The 13,277-nt window shown below is 38.8% G+C and overlaps 1 protein-coding gene across 1 annotated transcript; it reads right to left on the bottom strand.

Annotated features, from left to right (window-relative positions):
* Nucleotides 1-2,459: 2,459 nt before the first annotated feature.
* Nucleotides 2,460-8,678, bottom strand: TMEM19 (transmembrane protein 19). Its single transcript, XM_072399024.1, has 5 exons — nt 8,519-8,678; nt 7,377-7,527; nt 6,783-6,939; nt 3,220-3,455; nt 2,460-3,085 (listed from the first exon to the last, which is right to left on the bottom strand). The coding sequence occupies exons 2-5, from the start codon at nt 7,504-7,506 to the stop codon at nt 2,922-2,924; spliced, it is 687 nt and encodes a 228-aa protein (XP_072255125.1). The 5' UTR covers nt 7,507-7,527; nt 8,519-8,678; the 3' UTR covers nt 2,460-2,921.
* Nucleotides 8,679-13,277: the final 4,599 nt, after the last annotated feature.

The raw sequence follows: 13,277 nt of genomic DNA, 5'->3' as shown, positions 1-13,277 counted from the left end.
AAACCACTCACGTTAAACGAAAATCTACAATATACCGACGCCCAACGTTCCCCAACTGGTTGGGATAGGCTGCTGGCTATTCATGCAGTCAATCGGAATGCCCCATTCAAAAATCCAAATGAATGGGGCATTCAGCATCCCCACACCTTGCTTTCCAAAACAACACCACGGGTTTGCGGAATCCGCAATATACTGGGACTGCGATCTATGAACTACGATATAGAGGGAGACTACTGTACTTTGTATTCCCTCTTCTTGGTCCCTGTGATATCAATATGTCACAGACAGGTAATGTGTCAGTGTAGGTGTAGGAAAGACAGAGACCAATCTCTCTACTGCTTTCACAGCTCAACTGCCTACAGCTGTCTCAGAGAAGTGAGCGGATTCACCCTACTTATCTCAATTGTCATACATACGTTATAGTGTGCAGGCTATCCATTATCTCTCCCATTTACTGACATCAGAAAAACCATTTCCTCTGTGTTAACTTGAACTCTGGGCAAACCTCAAATTTGTTCCATACCCCCTCCCCACCCCTTCCATGTTAAACTTGTCTCTCAGTTTTCTACTAATCGTTGTCATCAGTTATTGTTTGCCATTGCTGACAGCACAATACATCTCAAACCTTAGCTCTTTATATTATGTCTAAGCTTAAGTTTAGCAGATGTCATGTGTGAAATGAACACTATTAGAGCAGAATTGTAAACTTCAGCAAGGACTAAATGAGATTTCTCAGCACACAGCACTGCCTCTTACAAACTGGATTTAGTAAGACTGATCATGGGAGATCCAAAAAACCTGGATAGGATTTCTTAAAAATGATTTGCTATCAGTTTGCAAATGTTTTCAATCCATTCCAGATTTGCTGGATCACCCAGGCTCTCTATCTTCACCAGTCTTGAAGAGCTTTAATAAATTAGGCCCACTGTCTCAGCCCAAAGGCATTCCTGGACAGATTGCATTTGCATACAAACTGCCCTAAGCCTCAGTTTTTCTGATTGCAATTGCATACAAACTGCCCTAAGTCTCAGTTTTTCTGAGGCAACGAGGACCTTGCTGAAGAATGTCTTATTTCCTAGAATGGGTTATTAGGTAAGATCTATAGTTCCTCAATATGGATATTCCATAGGATTTCAAACAAGAACACAAAAAAGTAATTTCACATCTGAGACATTAAAATCCACTGCCAAGACTTGCGTCTCTGGAGAGAAACAGGTGGTTTGGCATTTAGATTTCATGTCATACGGTCTATACAATGGCTCCCTTACCTACTGACGATCTATCTGAGACAGGCATTTAGAGCATCCGTCCAGGAATTTTGTGGACACAGAAGTATGATGCTACTAGATGAAGGTTCCCCCTTTACCATTCATTCTATACCAGTGCTACCTACTAAGTTCCCTTTTGGCGATTGACGTATTCTATCCTAAATCTCATTTTCTGACCCACCAGAAGTTCTGACTTCTGATGAAAGTAGTATCCAACTTTCACAGCTGTACAGCCTGCCATAAGAGAGGATTACAACTACCAGCACAAACAAATGGAAATCTTAAATGTCCTCCAATGCCAGCAAGGTCAGGGTGATGAAGGAATTTTCAGGAACAAGATGCCAAGTACACGTTCATTGCAAGTACACGTTCACGCATTGACAAGCCAACAGCTGTAAATATCTCAGACAGAAGTAAAAAAAAAAAAAAAAAAAGTAACCTTTTCCTTTTCTTTTAAGAAAGAATATTTTGGTTTCTGGTAGAGTATTGGATCAATAGAAATGGGGTTAGTCAACTTTTCTTCTAGTTTAATAACCAGCCCAAGGTCTTTAAATATTGTATTATTCTCTTTCCCTCAGCAGCTTGCTCTTGTGACTTTCAGTGCAGTACAGTTGCAGTTCAAGTCCAGTGTACTTGCTCTAACAGATCCTTGGTGAAAGTCTTCAGCAGTATTTAGAGGCTAATGGGAAGACGTGTATTTAGGATGTTGATTCAGAATACAAGACCTTAAAAATTGATTTGAAAATATTTTAGCACTAGTCTGCAGGTGGAAGATGTCTGAACTCGAATAGGTATTCTTCTGTTAGAACCACCAAGACTCATCAATCCTGGCCCTGCCAATCAAGATGCTCAAAGAACGTCCCCAGGAAGAGAAGAAGGAAAAAGATGAAACGAGTATAGCAAGTTTAGTTTAGCTCTGGGTGAAAGTTTTACCTGTGTGTACGTCTGTAAGTCTTAATCTGAAGCAAGACTCTGGACTCTGGGTCTGAAAATTCAGCACTTTCATAAGGCTAATAAATGAAAGTCATTGTGCTAACATATCCATATGTCTTTATAGACATCTGCTTGTACCGGTACATGAAATATATAACTTAAGGTTTTTCTTTCCATAGTTTACACAGTAAAATAAGTATCTAATTAGATTGGTTTAGATCAGGTTTCCATGCTCACAAACCCCACACCCAAATAACATTATTTTTAATGTTTTTATTTTAAAATAGCAATAGATTTAACAGGAAAAAAACACATGTACACATTTACCCACCTCCTAAACTTCAAAAATTAATCTGAAAACTAAATAGATTTTGTTAAAGTTGCAGTATTCATAAAGACAGAAATTAGAAATTACATTCTATTATAATGATGCCAGTGAAATACTAGGTATTATATGTTAGGTGTTTATATCTGCAAAGGTGCATAAAACAGGTGCTAGAAAGTACTGGAATGCATGTGAAGACAGTGGGTCCTATTTCTAAGTAGTCTACAAAACCCATGTCAAATTATCTTTTGTTTAATTCTAAAAGTGATCCCAGTAAAAAACAACAAAACAAAAAATAATTGGACTGACATATTGACAGAACAATATGATGCATAGCAAGCCTGTGTCCAATCAAAGTCCATTCAGTGTTTTTAGTGCACTTTATATAAAATCATTCATGTCCTTGGCCAAAAACTCCATGCAACGCCAGGCAGAAGCAGAGCTATGAGAACTGATGAAAACAGGTTCACAGTATTATTGTCCAGTATGGGCTTTCCAGAAATTAATTTTGCTTCACTTGTTGGATGATTAACAATTTTTCCTGTGGTTTCATCATACCCTGCAGGGACAGTAACAATTAGTTGCGTTCCAATTTTAATATACATTACAATATTTGGAACATGTCTAATAAAGGTTAATAGATAATGTGTAGCAAGGATTTTAAATACAAATGCAAGAGACAGAGAAACTCACCTGAATACTGCATTAATGCTCCTAGGTAAGAGTCTATCATAGATCCAAGAAAACCAGCGGCTCCTCCATACAAAATAATTGGCCACTGAGGGGCTGAGATTTCTAAATCACTGACAAACAAAAGCTGAGTAATGAAATAAGCTAAGCCAACAAATAAGCCTCCTAAAAAACTTGATACGAGACCAATGAATGTTATTCCTCCATTAGTACCTAGACAGAAACACAAATAAACAGGACTAATAATAATAATAATAATAATTAGATCAATGAAAAACATTTATTGAATCCTGAATGTGCAGGATCAGGTCAACACGCAAGATTCCAACATGAGCTATTGTTATTTAATGCATGTGTTATTGTTTTTTTTTCATGTCTTTATGATCCTTTTGGGCATCGATGGCCATGGATGGTTTCTTATAAAGCAGACAGCAGCACAAATATCATGTCAGAGATGTTCTCTGCATCATAATGCTAAGTGCAGAATGCCATGGTAAAGCCACCTCAAGGGAGGATCCATAAAACCTTCACTTACCCCAAGATTTCTAGAATTTATATGATGCTGTTTGTCATTCCACTTAGAAATCTGTGGACATCTAGTGGTAAAGGTGATTTACTATGGAAGAGGAGACAAGTATTGTAGACAAAGCTGCGTTTGAAAGCAGCTAACTTTAATACGTCTTTAGGCACCGGAAGTTTTAAAATTCACGTAAGGCCAAATACTAGGAAACTAAGACTAAATAATTAAAGAGGAAGTAATTCCAAAACGAAAAAAAAAACACACTAACTTTCAAGTCGATCTGTCGGGAGGTTTCTTCCATCAACATATTCGTAAATGGAGTACACAGAAATGTGACAAACAGATTATTCACCCTAGGTTATTATAAAGAAGTAATATTGAAAGGAATGATAGGGTTAATGTAGTCCAGTCTCCACCACCTTTGCTAGGAATAGGTTGTAACCTAAGCCAAAATTCACATTGCAAACATGGGTAGTGTATTGTGTGCTTTATCTACATGTGTGAAGCTAGGGAGATTTCTCTACACTTCCTGTTTCGGAAATGCTTTCGGAATAACTTGGTTATAAGCCCACAAACTTTCTGGCTAACATGTTGATCCACTGCTTGTTTTATACAAAAATCGTAACTTCAGAGCAGTTCCCAGCCCCCACCTCATTGCTTTTTATATAGAATTCTTGGCTCGCACCGCTGGGCCTTGCTTTTTAAGCTGCCACTTTCCCTGTGATGGCTGTAAACAATCTTTAAAATCTAAAAATGGGTATAGTAGCCATAAAGAATACATTACTTATTAACATATAACAAGCTGTACTAAACACACTCAGATTCCTTTCTGTTCTGTGGGTAAAAAAAGTTTCATCTTTTTTACATCTTTTCATTTGAGACTTTAGTAGACTGTGTCTCAGTCATGCATTTCCCATGAAGTTCACATGACAAACAATTGACTGAATCGTCAAAACAAGTAGAAAAAAAGGGTATTTGATAAAACTATACACTGTAACTACAATATAATTTTTAAGCAAATTGATTGGATTTAGGGCATTCAACGTTTCAAATAACAGGAACTTCACTGAATATTCTAATACAACACACTGGGTCTGATTTATTAAAGCTCTGCAAGGCTAGAGAGGATACACTTTCATCAGTGAACCTGGGTGATCCAGCAAACCTGAAATGGGTTTCTTAAAAGTCATTTATTATTTGTAAGCAAATGTTTTAAATTCTGGACCAGATCCATTTCAAGTTCGCTGGATCACCCAGGGTCACTGATGAAAGTGTATCCTCTCCAGCCTTGGAGAGCTTTAATAAATCAGGCCCATTGTATTTTCCTAAATAGGCCAGGACATTTCAATCAATTTTCAACTCACAGCTGCAGTCAGTCTACCATAGTTCTGCAGTTGAGTGTGTAGTCTTCTTCACCAGTCCCATTACAGACTCATACGTGTATCCACATTCAACTCAGAATTAACAATGCAGAGCCACTTAGACATGGCTCTGTAGATAGAGGGAAGCAGCGCCAGTTTGGCTCAATTTTTTTTAACAAGCACCAGGAAAAGCTAAAAAAGGTAATGAGGGACACGGTTTTAGGCAGTTACTGCAAAGATCAATGAAAGGAAAACAACATAAAAACTTTCTTCAAAGGCAGAAGTATACTTTAAAGTATATAGCAAAGTTGTAGTCATTTTAAAGATTTTGGTTGAATGTAAAATTAAATGTGCACTGTTTTATCTAATAGTTGCAGCTGCTGTTGGCAAGAACAACAACTCAGTTATAGATATTTATTGTTCAGTAGACTATTTGTCTATTCTGCCATACAATAATTACTGTTGCCTGCTTGTTATGGTTTATTAAGTGACTGCTGCACATGCATTCTGAGTTAAAGAAGGTTTCAGGATGAACAAACCCTGGTGTGCAGTCTCAGAAATTACATATCTAGGCCTTCCAATCAAGAAACAGTTCATTAAATCTGTGTCCTAGTGATGGGGCTGGAAATGCTGAAGCAGGGGAGAACCCAGAGTGTCAAAATGTTAAAGAAATTATGCTTTTCTTGTTATTGTGACTCAACATATCATGCCTTAAATAATTGCTGGATGTGTTACATTTGCTGGATACATTTGTAAATGTACTTCTTTTACAGATAAATAATTTAGATAGTTGGAAATTGATATGGATATTTGGAGCCTTTGTTCCTTTTTGTACTGAGAATAAATACAAACAGTTTGTATATCATTTAAATATTAACTAGTAAATGTCATTTAAATAATAACTAGTAAATGTCAAACAAGCATTTTTTGCCTAATAAATGTACAGAGGATAAGGCTGTGTTCAGCATGTGAAGGACAGGAGTGCAGAGGTTATGATGGCAGGCAGTATGTGCAGAAGAGAACTCTCAAGGGTATGACAGAAGGCAGCATGTGTGGACGAGAAGTTCAGCCTGTATATGCAAGAGAGGAGTGTGTATGGTTTAAGTGTGGGCAGTTTGAGCAGGGGCGAAGTGGAGGATGTTGTATGTGCCCGAGAGATATGCTGGTATGTGGACATGAGGAATGCTGGAGGGTATGACACATTGACCCCTACATGATAATGCATCTAGAACTTGTTCCACTTTCATCACTTTGGGACCTACAGGCTACGTGCACATGTCAGATGACCGTCAGCCGATTATCTCTTCAGGGCTAATATCGGACGAGAATCTGACGTGTGCACAGCGCTAGTCAGATGTCGTTTATGGATGCATCCTGATGGATCGGTGAACGATTGTAATACAAGGGAAGGGGAAAGGGAACAGTGTGTGCCACTCACTTGTTCTTCCCCCTCCCCTCTCCATAGGGCAAAACGGCGCTGTATGTACAGCACCAACAACAAAAGTCTTACATGTATACATAGCCTTAGACAATACAGGGGTAAGTTTTAAATTTAGCATTGCCTGGAAAAATATCAAGACTAGGTGGTTTGGAAGTTACCAAGAGTAATATGTATATCCTTGATCTAGCACTTATATTTCGTTATTTTAGTTTTTATTCATGTAAAGCAAATCTATACTATTTTTTATGCACACCATATTTCTGCAAAATCCAGAGACCAGAACATACCTGCAAGAGCCCCACTATTATCCAAGCTCTTCTTTTTCAAGCCATTGGACACAATAATGATTGGAGTAATCACAGAAACCAGCCAACGCCATGGCGATATTGGCCGCAGTGTACCTAATAAAAAAAGTAAAACAGAGGAAAAGCATTAGCTGAAGAAAGTATTAGATTTATGAATTCCTCTAAGCTAAAGGTATAGTATGTTACAATTCTAGTAATTTAATTATGTAGTAAAAATCACCTGCAATAATTGCTGAGAATTTAAAATTATGTGCACAAATATGTGTGTGTTATGTGTGTTAGTATTTATTGTAGTACTCTCTAAACAACACAATAGATTTTACCAGGGAATAACTAAAAGATAAAATGACAGGTTAGGGTAGGGAAGGGTCAGGATTTAAATATAAAAGATACATTTTATGTTCATCTTCTTAGAACATACAAACTGATAAGGAATTCACTAGGGAGCCAGTAACACCAGCACTGGGTTCTTGGACTTTTAACTGAACGTAAATTTAGACTTCAGGTCTGCTTTAATCTGTCAGCGTACTTACCATAATAAGTACTTGCAGTGATAGATATTATCCAGAAGGACAGAGATATGCAGAGAATAATTGACAGAATGAAAATATTCATCATCATGTTTAAATATTCTTTGTAGATTTCGTCCTGGATGTACAGCATAAGGGCGGATCAACAAACCACCTAAAACATAAAAACAACGTTTTGTTACCATGGACATATAAATACTATATTACAAAAACTAGTGCTAGAATCAATTGAAAGCATACTAGAATATTAGTGAACCTTTAAATGTTCAATATAATTATCTTTACAAGGCATCTAATACTCCACACTAACCACAAAAATAATTCTCATGAACCAGCCTTATTATTTGCTATTATATTTATTATTGGCAAATATTACTGAACTAACAGCCCCAACAAGATGTCAATTTTGTAGCAGAAGATTCAAGCAGCAGAAAAAATGTATAGCAGGCAGCAGTCTACTTTTATGTAGGTAGTATGTGAATTAGTTCATAGGAACTCATTTTACCCTCTATATTTGTACTTGTTAGGGGAATAATACACCAGTACTGCAAAGAAGCCCCAAAAAGTCAGATTTTAGAAAAATGCTAACACAGAGCTTAAAAGATGTTTTCAATGACACGTCTGATTATTTTTTCACTCATTGCATGTTCGTAGTTTACTTTAACTGTAGTTGCATTAGCTAACTTGCTTGCGGATTAGTTCTGCCTAACCTTACAGCTAAGCACTGGGCAAAAATAAAAATTCCCTACCATAAATTAGGCCATGGAGTATTACAACTGTATGAAGGGAATTATAATTTAGTACACAGGGAAGGAAAGGAAGTTAACTTGGGGCTTCTTTCAACCCTACTGCCATGGCATGGCTATGGATTCAGAATATAGAATATACAATCAGAACTCAACTTTCTCTGATCTCCTTTTAGCAGCAGAGAATGTGGTTGCCATGGCTAATGCTGGGGTTCGGACAAAACTTCTAAATATTGAGCTGCTAAAATGAGCCATGTCATCCATTCCTCTAGTTTTAGAAATCCGCCTTCATGGTTGTAATTACAATGAGAACAAGGAGCACAATAACTCTATGACAGCAGAGTGAAGAAGCCCAGCCGCCATTAGCACATATAATTGGGATGTGATGGCTGCCTGCACCTGTATGACGAGTCCTATTCTTCCTGTGTGTGGAGCTGAGACGCACATCCCGCTACCGGTGCCCATTATCGCTCTATAACACCGGCAGCCAGTCACACCAGATTCAGCAACTCCCCTTCACAATCAGTAGCGGATCACTTTAATCCAGGAGAAGGAGCTGGAAGTGACGGCACCCAGAGAAGCGGATGTGGGCGGGGCTCCACGGATCAAACCTGAAACCCGGGGAAAAGTTTGTTTGAGAGACAGAGAAAATAGATGATCACTGGATGTAAATTTAGACTTCAGGTCTGCTTTAATCTGTCAGCGTACTTACCATAATAAGTACTTGCAGTAATAGATATTATCCAGAAGGACAGAGATATGCAGAGAATAATTGACAGAATGAAAATATTCATCATCCTCTTTACATATTCTTTGTAGATGTCATCCTGGATGTACAGCATAAGGGAGGATCAACAAACCACCTAAAACATAAAAACAACACTTTGTTACCATGGACATATAAATACTACATTACAAAAACTAGTGCTAGAATCAATTGAAAGCATACTAGTATATTAGTGAACCTTTAAATGTTCAAAATAATTATCTTTACAAGGCATCTAATACTCCACACTAACCACAAAAATACTTCTCATGAACCAGCCTTAATAATTTTTTTTTATATTTATTATTAGCAAATATTACTCACCTAACAGCCCCAACAGGATGTTGATTTTGTAGCAGAAGATTCAAGCAGCAGAAAAAATGTATAGCAGGCAGCAGTCTACTTTTATGTAGGTAGTATGTGAATTAGTTCATAGGAACTCATTTTACCCTCTATATTTGTACTTGTTAGGGGAATAATATACCAGTACTGCAAAGAAGCCCCAAAAAGTCAGATTTTAGAAAAATGCTAACACAGAGCTTAAAAGACGTTTTCAATGACATGTCTGATCATTTTTTCACTTAATGCATGTTCGTAGTTTACTTTAATTGTAGTTGCATTAGCTAACTTGCTTGCGAATTAGTTCTGCCTAACCTTACAGCTAAGCACTGGGCAAAAATAAAAATTCCCTACCATAAATCTGGCCATGGAGTATTACAACTGTATGAAGGGAATTATAATTTAGTACACAGGGAAGGAAAGGAAATTAACTTGGGGCTTCTTTCAACCCTACTGCCACGGCATGGCTACGGATTCAGAATATAGAATATATAATATATACATAAAAGAATAGTTTTTACTGGTCTTACCACCTGTGGCTATGACCACTTCTCTACTCTATCTAGGCAGCAAGATCACCAGTCTGTGGATGAGCAGTATTAGATCAAGAAGTACATTTCCAATAGGTGAAGGCAACCCTGGAGAGGTGGAGCCTCAACAACATAGAGGGGATCAAAGGGGTCCAATCCCCTACCTCCCAAGCAGAAATCTCTCCTTAATCAGAAAAACATACCCCACATGTATGAAGAGCACATGGGTGACACAGCTCTGGGTGGCTAAAAATAAGATTTTAATGAAGTATGGAAAATTTACAGAGCTGTATAATTTGTGTCTTTTATAACTACCTTCTGCTACGTTGCAACCTGGAATAGTTTAACAGACATTTCAGTTGGGCTTTGACTTCTTGGTTCCATTTCAGGTATTTATGCGATTTCTTAAGCTACAGATGCAGTGTTAAAAAGGAACTGAAATATTCTTCCTATTAATCCCATTACCCTAGCTGTGTCTTTTAGGAGCTCAGGAGACCAGTAGTGGAGGTGCATTTTAAAGGGAACCCCAATGGACGGGAGGTCTCTGTGCCTCAGCTGGGGAGCAATGCATACGTTGCATAGAATAAAACCTAAAAATCTGACATACCTCTGTCACGCCAGAAATCAGTTCCTTCAAAAGGCCAGCACTTCTTACTCTAGACTATGTGCAAGCTAATGTCAGCAGCTGCTGCTTAATAAAGAAGTGCTCTGTACTGGGTGTTAGCAAACAAATACTGCTGAAAGATCACACAGATTAAGTATGATTAGTGCAATCACCACCCCCACCATGCTTTCTCTACACATTACTATTCTGGAGTGCTTCTTTAAGATCCACAAATAGTTACCACTGACTCATCCAAGCGGCAGAATAGATCACACATCAGGTAAATAATAATAATACTGATGGATATTGGATTTGTTCTGTGACATTTACAGGAACATCAGACTGAACAGGATTACAGACAGAAGACAGACAAGATTATAGATCATGCAGAGGTGACAGCATGGGTGAAAAGGATCACAGGAACTTCTCAGCAACCTATCAGATCAGCTTGTCACTTAAACAGTGTAGCCCTGTTATGAGGTGGGGGGGTCATGTAATAATAAACAGCACCCAAGGAACCAATACACCCAGCATACAACATTAACCATTGCAGCTAAATGAGGTTTTCCAACACACAGGTTGGAATATTTGTAAACTTTATATCTCAAAACAGTAATAACAATATTTACAATCCATAAACATCAATGGGTACACATAGCAGAGTCCTGAGGAGAATTGTGCACAGATATACCCGGGTATATATACAGTCTATTACCACAAATACTTCCAGTTCTGATCAGTATCAGGATGAGTTGCAGAGGCCTCTGGAGTTGACTGGAGCACAGAAGTCCTGATGAGATGATCCTGAAAACAGCAAGGAGATCCTCCAACCAGCAATTGGGCTGTGTATGCTGTGATCCTGGATTGCGGGGATGCAGGCAAAGTCTCTGGAGTTCAGGAACAATCTATCTGCACTACCACTTAGACCCTAGCAATCACACTAATCTGCCAATGCAACCGGACCTCGGCTACCTATGGGCCATCGGATGCCTAACCTATGCTAGATGTAACTAGACAGGGGACGCAGATCAGCAAATATATATATTTGTGTATGTAGCTGATACACTGACAGTAGGGGTTTCCCAAGGTGATCACTGATAACAGATATCACATATACCCCAATAATACAGAGGGTAATAATCTCTGATAACAGATATCACATATACCCCAATAATACAGAGGGTAATCATATAATACCGCACTAAACACAGACACAGCAGTCAGTGTGTTCTGGAAGGGATGCAGGAACCTACCCTGGCAGAGCACATATTCTCATCTCTGCCCCTGTACTTTCTGCATTTCCTTATATCCTGGTGGGGTTTCTAAGGCCACTATCAGGGGCAGGAAACACTTGAACAACTTTAATTGCAATTTACAAAGTTACAACTCAGCAAGCAGATAGAAAAAGGCAGTCCCCTACAACAGCAACCAATCAGACTCCCAACTTTCTCTGATCTCCTTTTAGCAGCAGAGAATGTGGCTGCCATGGCTAATGCTGGGGTTTGGACAAAACTTCTACATTTTGAGCTGCTAAAAAGAGCCATGTCATCCATTCATCTAGTTTTAGAAATCTCATTTAGAAAATGAGAACAAGGAGCACAAAAGCTCTGTATGGCAACAGAGTGGAGAAGCCCAGCCACCATTAGCACATATAATTGGGATGTGATGGCTCCCTCAACGTGTATGAAGAGTCCTTTTCTTTTATGGGGTGTCATACCCTTATTGTACGCTGCACAGGTAGTTATGTAGGGGGATATGGGGGGCACTATTATTGTAAGGAGTTATGGGGGTACAGGAGGGGCAGAGATAGGTGATGGGGTGCACTCCTATTAATGTGAGGGGATATGGTGGCATATGGACATGGCCAGAAACTTGTGCACAAAGACAGAATAACTATTCTACAGACAAGTAGCACATTTTGGTTCTAATAAAATGCAAGCAAATCCCTTTGAACATTATTGTTGCAGACAAATGCTGAATACTAATAATTATTTGGTATGCAGTACTAATTAGGTTTAACTTATTCAAAAAGAATCTAGATAAAAACTGCCTGTATTGAGCAATCAAGATGTCTTGCCACCTCATTGGATGCTACTTTAATGACTAGGAGGGGGAACACGTGCCCGCTGGATTGTAAGGCCCTGTGTAGACAGGCTTGATCCCCATGAACATACCATGAATTGTCATTCTTGAAAAATGTGTTGCTGTTAAAGCTTTGTGAATTGAGAAAAAAACTGGTTGGACGATGCCAATGTCAGTCAGCTGAGTACCCTACAATTGGCTAGAAAAGGGCCCTTGTGCAGACAGGCATACTCTATTTACATACCAAGCAACTGTCATTTCTTGCCATGTGATTTCAGTTGGACGATGCCATTGGTCAGCCAGGAGTGGTCATACGGTAGATGTAAACATACTATTAGTTGCTAAGGAGGAGCCAATCTGGAAGCATCTCTGGACGCGTCTCCAAAGCAATTTGACTGAAGCCTTGTGCGGTTTGCAGTTTTCAATTTGTTTTTTTTGCTAAATTCCTTACACCTACACTTCAATCACATATAGCTGCACCTCAATCACATACACTTCAATCACACATAACTGCACCTTACTCACATACACCACAACTCACTCACATACACCTACACCTCATTCACATACGCCAGATTCACCTTCACAATTTCACTTGAATCACCAAAAAGAGCAGCCTATACCATCAGGATGCCAGGAAGGAATGTCAGAGGCCATTTACGGCCCACCATTTCATCACATCAGGAAGAAGACCAATATTCTCCGGTGGCTCATAGGACCAGGTCCAGAGCTACACTTCAAAACGGAAGACGAACATCCAGAAGACGACGATCCAGAAGACGAAGACGTCACAACGCTGATTCCCCACAGAGGGAGAGAAGCCGTTCTCTAGTTGAT

This window comes from Pyxicephalus adspersus, chromosome 2, assembly GCF_032062135.1.
Source record: "Pyxicephalus adspersus chromosome 2, UCB_Pads_2.0, whole genome shotgun sequence".
NCBI classification, from domain to species: domain Eukaryota; kingdom Metazoa; phylum Chordata; class Amphibia; order Anura; family Pyxicephalidae; genus Pyxicephalus; species Pyxicephalus adspersus.
Note: the sequence above shows the minus strand (reverse complement) of the source record. Positions and strands in the feature narration are given on the sequence as shown.